Raw genomic sequence first — 20286 nt, forward strand, 5'->3', positions numbered from 1 at the left:
TCCATCTCAGTTGTAGACAGTGTCAGGTTTAACATGTAGGATTTGGTCAGATTGATTTTAAAGCCTGCTATCTTTTCAAAGAGGCGTAGCTCCTCCAGAAGGGAGGCGAGTGGGGGGCCAGGGTTGAAGAGAGTCAAAAGCATGTTGTCAACGAATAGGGAAATCTTATGTTCCATCAAGCCAAACGGGATTCAGTGACTAGTGGAGGAGGATCTAATTCATTCAGCTAGGGACTCTATACTGTGCAAATAGAAGGGCACGGGGGCAGCTCTGTTGCGTCCCTCTTGTTAATCAGAAGGGTTTGGAGTTTACTCCATTTACTAAAAGCCTAGACTGGGGTGCGGCGTAGTTCGCTTGTATCATAGTGATGAATTGATCACGAAATCCGTAGCGCCTGCAGCTGTGGGATAAGAAGGACCAATCAGACCGGTTGAAAGCCTTTTCAACATCTAAACTTAATAGAATAGCCAGTATCTTTTTCTTGTTGGCCTTCTCAACCAGGTGGATTACCCTCCATAGATTGTCATCTGTCTGATGACCTTTAATAGACCCCAACTGGTCCAGCTGGACCAAGTCTAGAATCAGGTGTTGTAACCTGGCCGTTAGTATCTTCGAATAAAGCTTTACATCTAGGTTAGAGAGATATGGGCTGATTGGAGCCGCAGGCTGCAGATCTTTCCCCGTTTTGGGGGTTATAGTCATGAGTGCCTCACTCATGGATATAGTGACCGCCCCTTGGGTGCTAAGATAAATAAATAGAGAGGTCAGGAGTGGAATCAGGTCAGAGCTAAACATTTTGTAAAATTGGGCTGTGAGGCCATCTGGCCCTGGGGATTTGTGAAGTTTTAGGTTAGAAATCGTCAACCGCACCTCTTCTTCATCAATGGGTGGACTTAATAGTTCGTTAGGTGTGGGGGACACCTGGGGAAGGTCAAAGTCCTCCAAAAAGTCAAGCTGGGAGTGGTTGACTGTAGGTTCTGCCATATATAATATCCAATAGAAGTCCCCAAATATATTTGCCTCCTCCGTGTTCGAACTGGTGAGTTCAGTTGTGGATCATCTTACATCTCCTATGTACTCCCTCTCTCTTTTAACTCTGAGTTGACTTGCCAAATAGGTACCTACTTTGTTCCCCTGTTCATAAAATGTCCGTTTGAGGCATAGTAGGTTAAGTTCCACTCTGTTTATATATAGATATATAGATATATCTATCTATAGATCTATATACATATCTATATATATATATATATATATATATATATATATATATTTATACGTATATATATATATATCTGTATATATATATATATATATATATATATATATATATATATATATATATATATATATATGTAGAGAGAGAGCGAGCATTTAGTTTTCCTCTCAATGCTGTAACCTTATGCTGTAGAGGTAATGCAGTGTGTTCCTTCTGTGCCTGTTTCAAGGTTTGCAGTTGCCGATTCCAGTTCAAGGAGATCTTTGGCCCTTTATTTATTCAGTGTTGCCATCAGGGAGCTACACTTTCCCCGGAACACTGCTTTGAACGCGTCCCAGTCGACACACGGGTTACTGTCAGCAGGGACATTGAATTAGAAGTATTCCCTAAAGGTTTGGCACAGATCACCACAGGAAAGTCGATCTCTAATTAGAGAGTGGGGAAAGAACCAGCGGGGGTGTCTCGGCGGAGCCACCTTCCATTGCAGGGTAACTGCCACTAGAGCATGATCAGAAAAACGTTATTGGGTGGACTGTCGCATTTGCAGGTCTTGAACCCTCACCTAGCTAACAAAAACATAGTTGATCTGGAGTATGTACAATGGGAATGCGAGAAGAAGGTATAATCTTGGATGTCTGGATGAAGTGTTCTCCAGGCGTCTACCAGACCCAATTCTTGTATCTCATGTTTCAATATTTTGGAAAAGGTGCGTGTAGGTGATCGGTAGGGGTGGGTACTATCAATACCAGCATGCTAAGTGAGATTGAAATCTCCCATCAGGAGTATATCTGCTTCTGCAAATTCCCCCATAATTGTTAGGAAGGAATGTAAAAACTGTTCCTGGTTGGCATTGGGGGCATAAATAGAAGCGAAAGTGGTGGTTCGACCCCTTAGCAAATCCCTTAACCCTGACAACCCTCCCTTCTTTATCAGTTTTGTGCCCCAGGGGTTGAAATTTCAGTGACGTGTGGAACATAAGTACCACCTCATTGAGTTTAGATTTGTTGGAGGATTTAAAAAGGTGTGAATATGTTTTGTGCTTCAGTCTATGGTCATCTATGTGCATCTCCTGCAATGCTAACACATCATAATGTTGATCTGTTGGAAATGGACCTTCTGCAGGGTCACCCCCAAACTTTTTGCTTTCCTCCTCTTCTTTTTCTGACCTATTTTTGCTGGTTTTAGGACTCTGTGCACTTTACCACTGCTAACCAGTGCTAAAGTGCATTTGCTCTCTCCCTTAAACATGGTAACATTGGTTCATGCCCAATTGGCATATTTGATTTACTTTTAAGTCTCTAGTAAAGTGCACTATATGTGCCTAGGGCCTGTAAATTGAATACTACTAGTGGGCCTGTAGCACTGGTTGTGCTACCCACATAAGTAGCTCCTTAACCATGTCTAAGGCCTGCATTGAAAGGCCTGTGTGTGCAGTTTCGCTGCCACTTCGAGTTGGCATTTAAAAGTACTTGCCAAGCCTTAAACTCCCCTATTTCTACATATAAGTCACCCCTAAGGTAGGCCCTAGGTAACCCATAGGGCAGGATGCTATGTATGCAAAAGGCAGGACATGTAATTGTGTGTTTTATATGTCATGGTATGATCAATTGTACTGCTCCTTAGGCGAGATAAAGCAGCTGCTGCCCAATCAAATCTCTGCAAAGAAGATCAACAAAGAGGTGGAGATATATTCCCTCTCTTTACACTGCTTGCAATTCTTATTTTCTGATTACATCCCCCCTGCAACAATTTCAAGCTGTCTCTACCCATACCTAGAAATGTCTCCTAGCCTTTGTACTTTAATGCATTGACCGGTACCAGGAGAAGACTGAATTGTGGATACTAGTGCTTGAAATGCACCTTAATAACATCACTTTGGGAGATTCCACACGTTTAGAGAGACAATGGAAATGCTAAACATCCCATCTACCAACAAATTGTTTTCCGCCTCTTTAAATTAAATCCATACTGATACATTATAATGGATCGGAGAAATGAGCTCATCTGCCTTCCAGAATCTTTAATACAGTGTGCTCTTGTTTAGGTTTCATGCGATGTCATGAGGGGTTCAAAGACTGTCTAATGCCATTTAGCTACTGCTGGCATTTTAATGACTAGACATCACAGACACAGAGAAGCCTTTGCCGTGAATAACTCCCGTTGCTAAGATCGGCGTGGAACCAAAAAGGCTCCTTCTCACATTGCAAGGACAGGCACCCTGCCCCATAAAGGTTGTTTATCGAGGTGTGATACTGAGAATTTTGTCACTACGATCGATCATGTAATTTCCTCAATTGCAGCTACTGTTATTCCATGCTCATTCCTCATTCTAGAAAGAAGCTCTTCCCTGCAGTAATTTGATATAAATCTCCTTTCAAACGTCTAGGATATTAGTTAGGAGGAATCCAGGACCCTCACAAGGAGGGCAGAGGGGGCATTATTTATCAGTCCCCGTGCTTTTGAAGGCCACGCGTTCCTCCAGACACATTTATAACTTATTATCTGCAAGGAAGCCTGTCGTGTACATTATTATTAGACAGGCAGCTTGTTTGGTCAATCAACTAGATGGCGCCATGTTTTCCATGAAATATTTATTTTTAATACTTAGAAACTATCAATGAAACAAGCATCCAGAGGACCCCGCAATAGCTCTGGTCCTAAGCCTTTCAATAACATCCGACAATCCAGGATTAATCAAAACACTGCGACATGGGTTTGTGTCACTCCAGTTGGAGACATTTGAACCCCTGCTTGCAATGAGAACAAATCAGCCAACTCCTCCTGCGCTAAGGTTGGTCTTCTTAAGGGGCTTGAAAAACAGCTATGATACTCAGATTGATATTAATCTTACAATGTGCTGAAAGGTTGTTGTGATTTCATCTACTGATGACTTGCTGTATTATTAGAACCCAACATAGATTTTTTGTAGCTATGGTCAAGTGTAGATCAACAGTCCTTTCTCACAGGACCCTTAGATACAAAGGTCCTGGTAGTAGGTGTCTTGGAGAGGTCAAGGGCTCCAAAAATGGATGAACTGGACACAGCTGTTGATTCAACAGATAGGGAAACCGTATCAGAGATACAATCTGTATCCATAGCCTGTATGTAGTCTGTAACCTTTTGACCTGCTTAATAAGGCAGACACGTGAAAAAACACTGACGAAGTTGAAACCAAACAAATATGAAGTAATCATAGCAGGTTTGAAACAGGTGCAGGAGATGCTAGAGAGGGTTGGTCATATCCAAATCAATAAATCAAGGATGTGAGGCCAACACTTGTACCAGATCTGTGAAATCCTGAGGCTAAATATTCACTAACAACTTTCAAAACAGTAGCTTGAACACATAACATTATGCATTTAGACAACATAAGCTTACTTGCTGCTTCTGACGAGCAATCACTGATCTCCATCTCTGCTATACAGAAAAGGTTAGCACCAGAGCTCCATGTGTGCGGGTGAAGAGATACAGTTCTAGTCCACCCGAATGCTGAAGAATGTTGTTTATTTCAAGAATGATGCTTCCCAGTCTACAAAACCTGCAATGGCTTCCTGTGAGGGTCTTGTATAGAGCAGCCTTGGTTGTTTAACAAAATCTTTGCACAACTTCGTGTCTGCCTCTTTGCTATACGTGTTAACCTGCCAATGTTCTTGTATACATTCCTTGCACTGTGCAACATTAATTCAACTCTTTAGGCCAAGAATTTTACACAGGACATTGGGAGACTGTGAATTTTGAGTCCTGGTATGCAATTCATCACTTCCAGTCACCTGCACATCTCCTGGTTATGTGCTCCATAGTCTGTGCACACCTACCTCTGAGTTATCTTCTCCTCAGTGGTCATCTCACTTTCATTGTACTTCAATGTTTACCTTTTAAGATCGGCTTGACAGCACAGCTGTATGCAAGATGTATTGTTACCTGGTCAGAGTGAGGTTTGTCTCCACCAAAAGGGGTATTTCTCTCTCACCTCATGCTGTTTTTGGAGTAATTTCCCACCTTTCAGAAAGAGCTTTTATTGGAATGCAAAAAAAACCTTTATTGCTATTTGTTTCGCAGCTCCTAACCAGTAGGGCAGGCTGTACTAGGATAAAGCATATTGTGCACTCAACGCTTGAAAACAGCATTTTTGACAGCCAGTGTGTTATCATACATTGAGACAGTATATCCAGACATATTGGCTTTGTCAACGCTGGTTATAACATGCATTGATGCCACCATGGAAGGTGGTGATATTTTCTAAACTTTTTTTTTAACGAAAGCAGAGCATGTAAGTCATTCACTAGTAGCACTAAGCTATTCATGCTCACGCAGGAGGAGATGATCCCTGCAGCTGTGTCCAAAATGAAAGAAAGTCTTCAGGCCGATCCAAACCCTCTAAGCTGCAATCACAAGAGTGACTGGGTGCTAAAGAATAAGGTGAACTAATAATACCAGTAGTAGCCAACATTTGGGATCTCGAAGTGTGTAATTATGACCAAAGAGGCTCCCTCTGTGCTCCTGAGCCAAACAAGAAGGAAACAAATGCACTACCTGAACTCAGGGGCATATTTATTAGCCCCTTTGTGTAGGTCGATGCAACTCAAAAATTAGATCTATGAAGCCATGCAAGGCCACCTTGGGTGGGCCTGGGTGGCTTCTTAAATCTGGAGTAATACAAAGCAGCGCAAATCGCTGAGGTGCATTACTCAGCACCAGGGAGGTGTTTCTACGGGTATTGCATAGGTGTTCCCACACATATTCCATGGATTTTTATGGATTCCTAGATTTACCAGAAGTGGTAGACCTTGGAGTGCACCACAAATCTACACCTCCCCAGGTGAGTCATAACGAGGAGGAATATCATTATTTCTCTTCATTGTTTCATCTTTCTACCTGTGGTGCATTCTGCAGCACACGTAGAAAGAGGAAAAAGCCTCAGAGGATTGTTTTTGTGTAGGAAGGTGCCACTTCGTCCACAAAAAAACCCTGCATACAATAGAGGCACCCAGGCACCACGGTGCAAGGGTGCCTGTGTTGGCACTGGGCAGCCCACTGTGCGCAGGGTAAAGGACAGGAATGCGCTGTATTGGGATAAATTTGGCACATGCCTGCCCTCTCCCTGTGACGCAGCATACCAAGAAGACTTGCTGCACTGCGTCACTTGCTCATAAATGTGGCCCTCAGTCTGTAGCCAGGAACTCCGGATCCTTTCTGCAGGTGAATAAAATAGGGAGATAAGAACTTAACCAGGAAATTAAAACATCCTTTGAATAGAGACCCCAAATGCAATTCAACTCAGTGAAACCCAATGAGTAAAAAGACATGCTCATGTAATCGCAAAACTGTCTGAAATACTATTCCATAACTATGTTTTGAATGTTTGGAAGGTGTTTTGCTATGACTTCGACAAGATGATATAAAAAGAGGTTCAGCAGCTCTTTCTTTTTCAGTTAAGCGAATGTATTGCAAACTGAGGTTCTCAATGCTTTTTATTGGCACTTCAGCAAATTAGCTTGCACACTTGATGTACAAAACTTAACTCCTTCTGTGGCCATTTTACACCAGTGGAAATCTGCCAAAAATCACCACAACCAGCCCAAATTACATCTGATGCAATGATTAGATTTGGGGGAGAGCCAAGAATGTCATTTCTTCCGGGAGATAAAACATACTGAAAAATAGGCAGATAGAGATCTACACAGTATATTTGAACAGTTTGAAGAACACATAGAATGGAGAAAATGTAATTTCACTTTTTGAAAAAAGATCTAATTCTTCCCCTAATCTCACGAGAGTGAGGAACACCCTCCAAATAGAAGAGGCTGTTCTTCAGCTACTGTTTTTATGATCTGTCCTAAATCATGATGGTCCATAGTTAATATATGGTCATTCATAAAGAACTATGGTTAAACCTTGCTCCTTACAGGGTATTATTTTGTAATAATTATCCTAATAGAAGCGATTCCCGAATCTCCTGCCTATTAGAGGACATGCAAGATCGAATGGGTCGCAAAGAAGCACTGGAAAACATTTGAAACTCCTAATAGAAATAGCCTCTTCCTTCATCTTTGTCAATGAAACCTTTTCTTGGTTAAAAGAAGGTAATGCAAAATAATGCTGTGTTTACTGGTGACAATACCCTGACCATGTCAGTAAATTGAATACTAGCTACTTGAACTGCTACTGCTAGCAGAAGGCAACACGCCTCAGTGTGCTACAGCCTTTGCACCGAGGACTCAGCCTCTTTATCAAGGACACTGAGGGCAGGCATGGCCTTCTGCCGGGAAACGGAGAAGTGTTAAAGAAAAACCTGTTAAAGAAACACCTCTTGATCCCGTCAAATATCACCTCCCATCTATTCTGGGACAATTCCGGAGAAAGTTGATCTATGTCCAAATAATCCTAAAGTCCAGACATTTTACACAAGATTGGGAGATCATTTCAACATGTATGACATGTAACAAAATACTTATTCTCATATTTTAGCAGCAACAAAACTAAACATTACTAGTAACGAGTCATAAAGAGCGCACACACAGTCAGCCAGGAGTACACAAGGCGAAGGCTGGGAGGCAAAAAGTGGATGTTTGAAGGTAAAGGTGGACTCAGACAGATCCATTCTACTGGACGTGGTATTATTTCTTTGGGGGTGGTCTCCAGGTGGACGCAGGGGACAGCAACTTCCGAACCAGGTATTGATGTGTGGGTCACAAACATGCATTGAGTATACTAATGATTGCTGCAATGTGTTTATCAATTGACTTGTTCTATTTTTAAGTTGGTGGGTGTTCACATAACTTATGGTTTATATTATATGTATAGTTTATGCATGGTGCATATGATTTGCGTAACATGGTATCAATACATATAAAAGAGATCACTCTGGGGTGGTCTCAAATTGTAATTACGGGTAATGGAATGTGCTTGACAATCGCTTGTAAGGGGGGGTGTGGGTCTCAAAAAGCACTGTGCTTCCTTTTTCCCTGTGGGAAGTATTGGTAAACTTTCAAGGGCCTCGAGAAAGATTGTGTATGCTATATTCCTTAGGAGCAGAATTTGAAACTGTATACCTACAACAGATTTACATCCATATTTGCATGCAAAAATTCTCATCCTGCTATTTTCCCTAAAACCCTGCATGAATAACTGACCTTCAATAAAACTTTAACTTACTTCCATCCCTTATTTTTGTAAATGCATTTCTGATTCCCTTTTTCCTTTTGCCTCCCTCTTCTATATATAAAGTAATCTACTCTAAATTACTCTAAATCTCATGTTTTTTTCAAAACCATAACAAATACCTATTCATTTCAGCATGCAATTGCTTCTCACATAGCCCCCTCTGGTCACATCTATGTTGATAATATACCACAAGGAAACTGGAGTGAATGCATGGAATGAGCATGCAGAAGGTACCTCTAGGAAACTGGAGTGAATGAATGGAATAAGCGTGCAAAACTAACCCCAATAACCAATGGACTGACCACTAATTTGGAATCCCTGGCAGCGTGCTACTCGTCGTAATGTGCTTCAACGCCTCATCAGGGGTAGCAAGCACTATATAACTGCAATTTAACTAAAGTAAACAATGGGCAAATATCAAATAGATCACTAGACGAAATCAACCACTCTGTAATATGTACATACAAAATTTACAACTATGAACAATGGAGAGTAAATGTGGAGTACTTAAGCCAATTGCAAATGGTTAGAAAAGTGGTACTACGCAAGTGTACTGTAGGCAAGTGATGGTTGCTTATTGGCTATTATTTTGTAGGTTTCATTGGCTGTTTGACTTCCGTTAGAATACTGCGAACAATAGTCAATTGTGTAATAACTAAGATGAAGTTAAAAACAAGGCGGGCAAGCATATTAGCCACTTCTCGTTTTGCAGTAATAAAGAGTGGCAAACAAGAAGTATTGAAAACTAATAAAGCCTTAAAACACCCTTTCAGCACTCTGTTCATGTGAATTGCTTATTGTGAGCCACGGTGGGGAGGCCCTGATAGGAGGTGTGAATCTCTATAGAGTCTGAAGCCTTGTGGATACTGTCTTCTGTTCCTCCATAAATCATGAATCAGCAACTGTCTGCTCCATGCCCTTTGTTGCGTCCCCTAAGTATATAAAAACCTTGTTACGCCTAGACTACTGCCACCTCACTAGAGCTGTCACAGGAACAACCTAAGGTGAGGTATAGATTGGTGTAAACCACAGTATTCAGTTCTGTAATCCAGCAGTGCCACAACCTCTCGTTTGCACCCTGGTGAGAGACTCTTCCTTGAACCCAGATGTCTCCATACCCCAGAAATTCTAACCACCTAGGAAACAGGGAAGGCTTCCATCCTCTAGCTCACCTCTTTTTAAACTCTCTCACCATCTCTGTTGTTTGTAGGTACATATATACAATTAAGTAGGAGATAGGGGTTACCTTTCTCTGTAGTCAGTGGTTTGGCAACAAAGCACAACTGGAATTAGATGGACATTGGGATTGGGATTGGGAATCGGCCAAGTTTAGAACAAATCACACTTATACACTGGAACTGGTTTCACAGGTCACATCCTCTAAAGTCTGCTGAAAGAGAACAAGAAGCTACCCCGGTTGGGCAAAGTAAGAGAAACCCCCAGAAGTATTACACTCTGATTGCAGCTTGAACTCTCAATCTGAGGGAAAATAAAAGGAGACAGCGGGATGGAGACAACTGCAACAGGTCAAAAAAGCACAGATCCCACACCACCTGTGACAGTGAGTTTGAGTCCAGGTGTTCAAGAAACAAGGGAAGCCTATTCTTGTAGTAACTCAAATGGTAAATCAGTCTCAATTTACATTATACTACAAAGAATTCCACAAGGTTATTCATGAGTAGCCTTTCTTCTATCTTTGTTTTTTTCCCATTAGAGGAACCCTAAGTCTCATTGGAAGCAGTAAGGATGTGGGCTGCAGTTGCTGGCTTCATTGCCTTCCCACATGTTGGGGGCTTCTTTGGCTGGTTCTTTACAAGAAAGAATGTTCCCACCTGGTACGAGAGTCTAAAGAAACCCTCTTGGCGTCCACCCAACAAGATGTTCCCTATTGCCTGGTCGACTCTGTACACAACAATGGGGTAAGTGAAGGATTGTTGTTCTCTTTGGTGGGACAAACCCATAATGCTCTGAAGAGTCCTATTAAGTAACACATTTGAAACAGCAGCTTTGCTCTCCACTTACCAAAAGACAAATAGTGTACAGTAGTAGTGCAAACTTTCTTCAGTACAAAAGGGGAATATGGTGTGCAGCTGCAAGAGAAGAATTTTATTTTTAGTCAACTATATCATGACCCCATCATTCCAGGCTGTTTAGTTCTTGCCATACAAAGTAAGGACGACCTTTCTAAAACTAGCTATTCCCAAAAATTGTCTTGTGGTATATTGTTCATATGTCTGTTATCCTTAGTCAACATATCAAGTCATAGTGTTTCAAAGAACTCTGGCTCACTTTCAATGTCTCAATTGTCTATTTTCTTCCAAAGCTACGCCTCATACCTGGTATGGAAAGACCTTGGTGGATTCAACAACCGAGCAATGGTGCCCCTCGGCCTCTACGCAGCTCAGATGATCCTGAACTGGACATGGATGCCCATTTTCTTTGGTGCCCACCGGTTGAAACTGGTAAGGCATCTGGGTGTTTGAATAGTTACAGGGACATTGCCTAGCGTCCAGTGACAACACATGTACAGCTGGACCGCCTGTGGTAAACTGAATGGTACATCTGGTTTAATAAAAAGACTACACAAAAATTCCAGGATATTGTAGTACTGATATTTGGTCCTGACATACCACCACACGTACAATATTATAGTTGCTGAGGGCTGAAGCTTACTTTCAGCTATCAAGACCCCATTTATGAAGCCAGTGGTGCAGGGGGGCACTGGAAAAGGGCAGAAATGTGCCATATCTACAAGATACAGCACATTTCTGTCCTTTACCCTTGTGCTGGTGCACCAATGGCTGCCTAGCGCCAACGCAGGCACCCTTGCACCATGGGACACCTTCCTGCACAAAAACAATCACAAGAGGTGTTTTTCTCTTTCTATGTGTGCTGCAGAATACAAAATGCAGCACACATAGAAAGAGGAAAAAAAACTGGGAGAAATAAAGATATTTCTCCCTGTTGCACCATTCTTATGCCACCTCTTAGTTGGCGTAGGAATCTGACAAATTCCAAGACTTGTAAATCTGGGAATGTGTCAGATTTCCTCCCGGTTCCATTGGTGTTGCGTGGCAACACCCCAAGCAACACCCCTGGAACACCCCTTTTACGCAGTGTTATGAGTGAAAAGGGTCAATATTTACAAGGCCATGAAAAGCCACGCAAGGTGGCTTTGTGTGACCTTGTAAATATGGGCTGGCACACTGCGCCACCGGAGTGTAGAAAATAATGACGCCCTGGTGGCGCAGTGTGCCCCTAGGCCCTCATAAATGAGGCCCTGAGTGTTCAAAGATGTGCACGTAATCCTTCAAAACACCGTCATTACTCTTCATTTCCCGTGTTGCCCTGCGCCCAAGGTGTTATAGTGCTAGGCACAAGCAACATAGTGTAGAACAACCTGGCACCGCTTTCACTCCACCCTACGAGATTGTTGCGTTGTACTTTTACTTAATGGCTTTAGTATGTGCCTACATGGCCACCTATTACCTATCTGGCGGACACAACACAGACTGCATTCTCACAACCAGAAAAATAGAAGAAAGAACATGTTTGTCTATAAAATACTATTTCCAGAACGCTGCTCCATCTGGCACATTCGCTGGTGTGGTATCCCCGAAGGAGTCCTCCCTGGGACTCCTTCACTGAGATGGCTGATCCATCAAGATCTACAACTCTGTATCTTTCTACTGACAGTGAAGCAGAGTCATTTGGAATACGGAAAACAGTAAATCAGCTCAGGAGGAGCTAGGCTGTCTCTTGTGAGGAGAAAGCAGAGCTTGGTAGCGGAAGACCTAGCCGTGGTTGATTTGGTTACTCTGCCTAACGAGTGCAAGAGAACACTACAGCCACTTTTATGCCTCTTGTAGATTTCTATACAAGACAAACCATAACATAGGGCAGGAAGATAGACTCAAAACTTGTGTCTGCCACCACCGTAGACAAGAGGGAAGCGGAATCGCAAGCATAGGGACAGGACTGATAGTAAGGTCAAAAAAGACCTTCAAAGGCATAAATGCAAAGATAGTATTTGCATCCAGGTCAAAATAAGGAACAAAAAAAGGGCACGTTGCAGTCCACATCCTGCAACATACACACTAAAAAAGTCAGAAATCATTTTCCATGCAGTTTATTAAAGGTGGGGTCTCTAATGCTGTTGTGGCCCCCAACATTTAAGGTCATCAGCAGTGTGCATAGGGTGTCCCACAGCTCTAGTTAAAGTAGAAAACAATCTAATTCTCCATTATTGACTTAGATCACTGTGTAGATGTCCAATAAACTGAAACAGTTAATGCGAGATCCTGCATGTACACAGCAGCTACTGGACCTCTGACATGGGGGGGGGGGGTGGAGGAGGTGAGTTTTCTTTTGCCCCTGATGTCCCAGGGTCCGTCCTACTATAGCTCTGCAAAACTGGGCCAAGTTCAACCCATTCAACACTTGACTCTCAGTGGTAGCAATGTCCCGCAGTCACAGGCTTCTAAGGAAAGTAAGTGAGAGGGTGCTGGAGCTCAAAACTCAACAATCACCCAGTGGTGCAATAACAGATTGCCCAACTCAGTGCTTTATATTCATCAAGAAAAGTACTTTAATACACATATAAAACTCAGTATTTCACAGCCTAGACTACTGATACAAAGACTTAACTGACACTAGGGCTACTGTGTCTGGGCTTCAGGGTCCCTATTCTCTCTTCCCTCTTGCGTAAGCTAGGTAGGACCCCCCCCCTCCAAACAACCCTCTGGGTTTGAGTTCTTTCTGGGCCGTTATCAAGGCACAAATGTTGATCACCCTTTTTTATAGTTTGTGCACTCAGTTCACTTAGGAGACCCCAAGTAATATTTCTTACCACAGCAGAGTCACTAAGTCCTTCTTGTGTTGTTGGTGAGGATCTGCAGCACACATCTGCTTGCTCTCTCTTCTGGGAGGGACCAGCATTCAGACCTTGACAACACCAGGAAGCAGTAAAGGCGTCTGCCCAGAGTCTGTGCTGGGCTCTAGTATAAGCGCAGATTTCTGGCTGATGATGAGCCCACTTCTGGGTTTCCAGGGAGATGAAAGTATGAGCTGTGGAGTTAAAGATCATTATCCACTTCCATGCAGTCTCTAGGGGGGTGCACCTCCACCACTGGCACAATTCATTGATACAGCAGCACAGTCCGATATGGAGCAGTTTGCTGTTGAAGCGTCAGTGTCCATTCTGGCATAATTTGTTGATGAAGTTGCACAGCTCGCTTGGGCACATTTTGTTGCTAATGTGCTTCCTGACTAGAACCTCTCATCTGGAGAGGCTGCACGCATATTGCTTTCCTCAGTCTTCCTGTTCAGACAGACTCACACTCTACCAGGACCAAGACGCTTAGAGTTCTCGCAGGACAGTTACATCTCCTAGAAGTTTGACAAGCTCCTTCCTTCTCTAGGCCAGTTGAACAGCTTCTTCTTTCCAGGCAATACTTTAAGTGATGTCCCCTCACCTCTAGGAAGCAGGTTGTCAGGCAGACACCCGCTATGGTTGCACGGCAACTGTCTGAGTTCTTTGTGGAGTACTCCCTTTCTTGGTCAAAGAGAACTTGAAGCTGGAACAAGTATATCAATGGCTTTCACTTTTATACTGAAAAAGCAGAAAAAAGAGGTGCATTCTTTGTCTGTACTTTCAGAACCAGTTCGGGGTGGTTCTTCTTGCAAGTGTGTTCTATGGGCTGCTCACAAGATAAGCTTTTGGGTAGAGTAATGCTCCTCACAGCAAGGTAGATTCCAACCTAGAGTACTCACAGCAGGACCATAAAGTGATGTGAGCTTTCTGCACCTGAACAGTGATCAGGAAAGAGACCCACGGCTGGCCTCACCTAAACAACCTTTGTCACAATGAACAACAGACTGCAGACCCATCCATTCATAATCAAGCCCTGTCTCCTCTTTCTTCTCTTCAGTGGCTAGATGCAGCCTTAGGAATGTCAGCAGCAATACACTTTAACTGTCGGGCAAAACAGCCTCTCACCATCATCTTGTGCAGAGGAGCAAGCCAGAGGCTTCCGTGTAAGAATCCATTATTATTGTTCAATGACATAGACAATGCATGCACCACAAATATGCGCACACACACACACACACACACACACACACACATAACATACACTTGGGATGTTAGCGCTACGGTCTGGATTAGCACACATAAGCAGAACATAACACAGTTGGGCCAATAGAGCTCAACTCTAGTGAAACAATTTAAAAGGTCTGGCCACAATTACTGATTCACAAAACATGGCGTGCTACCACCATTACTCAACACACTAAACTTGCAACATGGACAGAAGTCCACCTTCAAACAAATTAGGGTATGCTTGGTGTGCCCCTTCCGGTCACTGGACAGGCCCATGACCACATTCAGGTCAAGGGACAGTCGTAGGTCTTTGCTTGAGTGGGCATCAGACCTAATTTGCTTTTATATTATTATGATAAGGTGACACGTATAGGGTAAGTCATCTATGACCCTCAGAGGTCAGCTCGGACCTTTTGACTCAGACAGGTGTGTGCAATCATACAACCAGACAATGTGAATCAATAATCATCAAATATGACATCAAATAATCAACACAATCAATTGGAGTCAGTAACCTAAACACACCATGACCTATGTGGCCATGAATCACCATACCAGTTTAGTAAAGTTTAAACATTTATTGCCCTTTAGATTAACAATGCTAAGATCACAAAAACCATGCGCAAGACCAAATGATAGAAATATAGAAACATCACAGGCTGTCCAAAACGCCTGAAAAATCTCAATCTAATTAAGGAAAGTTAAACACTCCAAAAGAGCAATGCAGAGTAGCAACAGAATCAAGTGAAATAGAGAAACAGCATCCGTTTAGTTTGTGCAGTTGAAACAAATAAAAACAATTAATAAACAGTCACATTTAGACAGTAGGTCAGGCATCCCTAACTAACACTCTAATTAGAAAAGCATGTGCGGGCTTCATTCAAAAAGAAAATAAGACAAATATTAATTCGGAAAAAATCTATCTATGGTACTAACCAAAATAAGTGGTTGGATTTTCTAAGGAGAAAACCTGCAAGAAAACACAAATGCACATTGGTTATACCTCTCCTAAATGGATCAACAAACAGCAGAATCTTCTTCAGCAGAGCACAGGAACATCAGGTCTTGAAAAAACAGCATCAGGACATTTAGAGGGAAACAGTTCAGTAATGTTGGGCCTAATATATCTGAATTGTAGGCAAGGAGCTAAGTAGCAGCAACCAAACAAAAACCCAGAAAATGAAGAATTGAAGACAACTGAAGCTAAATGGATTCTGACTTGCATCACCTAAAACAGTGCTATATTAAAGTCCCAAAAGTTACTAACTAAGCCCCTATTAGACAGACTATGGGGTGGTTTTAGTTTGCAGACGATGATCGACTTCTGTGCAACATATGTATCTCTCTACCTGTTCTGCAGCCATGATTAGATTAACGCTGTCACTCCTCTCTCCTCTCCTGACATTAGCTTCCGTACAAAAATTACATTTAAACTATGAGAAAGCATTACATGAGCTTCCTGCCGAAAAATGAAACTCAAACAAAACAAAATACCTTATGTGAAAAACACGACATTGAGCATTGAGCTCCTTTGTTTAACTAACAGTTTTTATCTCAATGAAAATATGCAGCACGAACCGTCAGAGCAATACAGAAATTTCCACTGTGCAAGTCACACAGGATCTTTGAAGCAACATTATTTTGCTAGTGCTAGGCATGAACTAGTGCTAGGCATGAAAAATAAAACATTTCATAATACGTTTAAGCCATAAATCTTTTAGTACACATTAATAATCAACTTTGTCAGTATATTTAAATATTATTAAGCAAAATACATTTTCATTAGTTATTATTTATTTTCACCTCGAATTTCACTGTGGCTAACACCAGAGCGATCATATTTCCCAAAAAACACGTTTTCAGTTAGGCCTTTCAATATACGTTGTTTCACATTATGTTTTAGTGGCACAATTTTATTATTAATGTTTACACTCCAACATGTGCACACTAACTTAGCCTGAGGTTAACAAGCATTTGCAGTGCAATAGGTCGGACATTTGTGAGAGTTAGTGCTTTTGGCGTTGTACATGACAATGTCTTTTACCTATGAATTTTGGTTTGGAGTGCAGAGGATGTATGTGGTGTGGAGAGGAATTATGTGCATTGTATTGGAATTTTTAGCTGTGGAATTGTGTGGTGTGGAGTGTATTTGTGTAGTGGAATTATGTGGCATGGTGAATAGATAGGAGTGAACGCTGCACAGAAAAGATAGAAACTAAGATAGAGAGGGATAGGTAGTTTGTCTAGGAAGTGGTGAATAAACTTGAGACAGAAGCTATGCTGTAGAGCAGTGTGGCTGCTTTTCCAAAATATATGTAAAGGTGATATTTAAGTGATAAATCATGTAGCACTGGGGAGACCTTTTACTGATGGTGCTATCTTTGTACCCAAGGCATTGCAGTGCTGCTGTTATGTTTTACCCAAGATGAATCATCCCATATTGACAAAGCCGTTATTAAATTACTGTTGGCAAAGATGCCTGATGCACTGTGGTGATCAGTGCTGGTAGTAACCTGGAATATGATGACCACTAATGTAATCTCGCCTGATGCAGTCACTATTACAATACTAATAACATTTGTAACTCTTGAGTAAAAGACAGCTGTAACTGGGGTAAGCTTTTCACACTTATGGGCCCAGGTGTTCTGAACTGGTGGCAGTAAAGATAGTTACATCCTAGAACTTGTGCAATGTGCTAGCATTGCAGAATAATGGTTTCCAAAAGCAGAGCACATCGTTAAAGGGGCAGAGGATGAGGAGGAACATGTAGCCATTCATGAATTCTGTTGACTGCTTTCCAACATTCCAGATGCCTTCAGCTGTCACTTGCAGAGTGGAACATGAACAGACAAGCGTGGCAGAATTTCCAATGGTGACTTTAAAAACAAACTGAGAATCCCTTTATGTGAAGTTTCTGTAGGCCCCACAGGTCCCTCCCCCCACACAAAACAGAGCTTAGTTTGAGGCTGGGGCCAAAATCAACAAGCATTTGCAATTCAGTAGGTCACACATTTGGGAGAGTTAGAGCTATTCGAGTTGTAAATGACAATGTCTTTTACCTATGAATTTTGGTTTGGAGTGAAGAGGATGTATGTGGTTTGGAGTGGAATTATGTGTATTGTATTGGAATTGTTAGCTGTGGAGTTTCTGCAGACCCCATTGGCCCCACCACACACAGAACCAAATCCTCTTGTCAGTTTCTTTGTGTGGTCATAGAAGTGATGCAGCTGAGAATGGGATCCTGCTGATATAATTAAAATGCTTCTGCACTTTTGACAGCAATTTGTTGTGTTGCTTCTGTGTTTCTTAGGATATTTATAAATGCTGCGCTCAATGTGTGCTAATTATATGATCGCTTCGATGCGCCCGAACTGTAAAGACGTTTTGTGTTTTTTGCCGTGTATGATGCTTTGTGTTCGTCTGTATGACACAGGATGGGCTGACAATGCTCCAGAAGACATGCTAACAGGGCTGGCATCTTAATGAGTGTTTTCACATGAGTAATGACTAATGTAAAGCTGCATATTCCATTTCAGGTCTAAGCAGGTGGAGATGCATAGGATGCACACAAAGTAAACAAGAACAATATTTACAACTGTGTTTACGGTGTTTACGAGCACTCGTGGTTTCTCTGCTCTGCTGTGAAGACATGGAATTATACAGTAGTTCGTCCCTGCTCTGAAAGAGAAAAGGGAGGGACAAAGAGCCAGAACTGACCACTAGCAAGCAAGGATTTTTTAAAGGACACTGAAACAAACAAATGAAATCTCTATAAGCCCACAAAAAGTATACTAAAGTATACAAGAGGCTGTACACTTACACTCGACTTAAAAACCAGGATACCAGATACTTGCAGTCAGGCACTCATTTCATGGAAACACTACTGTACACCATGCAGCACACATTTCCATCTCAACAGTTATGCAAAGCCCAGACATTCCTGGACTTATTAATGACTTATCTTTGTTGTAGCATAGATCTCCCGCTTGACTGGTAATCTGGCTCAGATGCTGACACATTCATGCTTTTGACATGTGCTTTTACTTCCATTTGTCCTAGTTCTTTCACAGAGGTCTGTTATCCGGGTCATTCCATCAATGACAGGATACTATGGAAGATAAAATTAGGTCAATACTGAGTTTGAATCACAGTTTTTACCTACTTATTTAATTAAAACTATTTATTCCAATTGAGTGGACTAGTATTTTTATAATGATGTTGCATTTGGCTGATCCTCGAGTCTTAAGCTTATCCACTTAACTGCAATTTGTGTTTCTGAGCAAATCTACTTGTGCCCAGGTTTCTCACACCTTCAAAATCAGGAGCGGAGAGGTCGAGTGAGGGATAACATATTTATATATACCATATAAAAGATTGGACATTCACCCCAGATGAACAAATGTATTCTAGCATGATAAGAATTGTTTGTACACAGTTCTGTATGTATAAGGGAAAGATAACATCTAATTGGTATCAAGATCATACAGTGACAATGAAATTGCTCTAATATTGGAGGAGGTGTGTCTGTCTTTATGACTGGATATTTCACTGTGGATCATAATGTTATTCCTTTGCCTTTTCTATTTGCCCAGGCACTAGCTGAAATCCTGTGTCTTGACTGTGTGGTGATTCTCACAATGACTTCCTGGTACCCCATAAACAAGACCAGCACAGTGCTGATGGTGCCTTATCTGGGATGGCTGAGCCTGGCAACTGCACTAACTTACTGCATCTGGAGAGACAATCCTGGAATGGGCAAGAGAAATAAAGAATGAAAAAGAGAAGAGACTTGCAGATGAGGCAATAAGAGCTGGTCTTGGTACTCAAACACACAACTGAGGATTAAAGAATTTAATGAAAAAAGCAACATCACTCAGAACTGGGCTACTCTTCTACTCCATGTAAATAAATCATCAAACATCGCATAATCTAACACAATAAAATGTTTCAACATTTCCTGTTGTTCTTATGGTATGTGTACAAGAGGTCGAATGAAGCTTTGCACAGATGAAAAGACAAAAGGTTAGGAACTGTTATGCCACTTTACCTACGAAGTCAGAAAAACTAACAATAAGGAAAGGGTGGTTGCAGGGGTGGTCAGATCAACTATGTGTAAGGGTAAAAGAGGTCAGCAGGTGTAGAGGGTGTCAATTCAACCCCATAAAGTGCCAATTTAATGGTTAGAACTCGTTTGGCGGAAGACACATGCTGCAAACCTCCACTCAGAACCATTATCTCCTTGGAAAGCGGTACTAGTAAAAATCATTGCTTTTAAAGAATGTACAGTGTCTGGTGGATGAACTAAACCTATTACTGTAACCTAGCTCTCTATGCACAGAATAAATACTTCCACAAAGTGAATTAAAACAATTCAGTTATCTATATCTAGTTGTGGAAATCAGAGGAAGCCTCAAAAGGTTGCAGAATGTCAAAGGAAAAACAATGGTGCTGGTAAGCAAAGCTTTTTGAAGGTTGTAAATGAGGTAAGGGAAAACCTCATGTAAGCACATAGATTGTCAGAGAGAGCCATCTCGTTCTGCGGGTGTATAACAGGTCTGAGGAATACAGGCATAGTAGGATTCAGAGGAAGTTTCATGTAGATGTACCAGATATCAAAGGACACCTCACAGATGTACAGAACGTGGAAGGAAGGTAGGTTCAGAAGAAAGTAAATATTTCTGGAGCCATTGAAACCCAATGGATAGATGAACTCATCATCATTTGTAACATGCACACAAACCACAGACATCCATATGTCAGGAAAGGGTGGAAAGGATAGCAGCAGTGGAGTAAGTCAGTATCCACG

At 41.8% G+C, this 20286-nt stretch overlaps 1 protein-coding gene across 3 annotated transcripts in view; it reads left to right on the forward strand.

Moving 5' to 3' along the window:
* Positions 1-19435, forward strand: part of LOC138300034 (translocator protein-like) — a 69449-nt gene extending 50014 nt beyond the window's left edge. For 2 of the 3 annotated variants that reach the window (XM_069238862.1, XM_069238861.1), the window contains 3 exons: positions 10095-10299; positions 10704-10842; positions 19073-19435. In XM_069238862.1, the coding sequence (XP_069094963.1) occupies positions 10127-10299; positions 10704-10842; positions 19073-19255 (495 nt within the window). In that variant the 5' untranslated portion in view covers positions 10095-10126 and the 3' untranslated portion in view covers positions 19256-19435. Of the gene's footprint in view, positions 1-9750; positions 10003-10094; positions 10300-10703; positions 10843-19072 lie in introns of all 3 variants that reach the window. The other variant, XM_069238863.1, reaches the window with a different exon arrangement.
* Positions 19436-20286: the final 851 nt, after the last annotated feature.

Source organism: Pleurodeles waltl, chromosome 6 (assembly GCF_031143425.1).
Source record: "Pleurodeles waltl isolate 20211129_DDA chromosome 6, aPleWal1.hap1.20221129, whole genome shotgun sequence".
Classification (NCBI taxonomy): Eukaryota; Metazoa; Chordata; class Amphibia; order Caudata; family Salamandridae; genus Pleurodeles; species Pleurodeles waltl.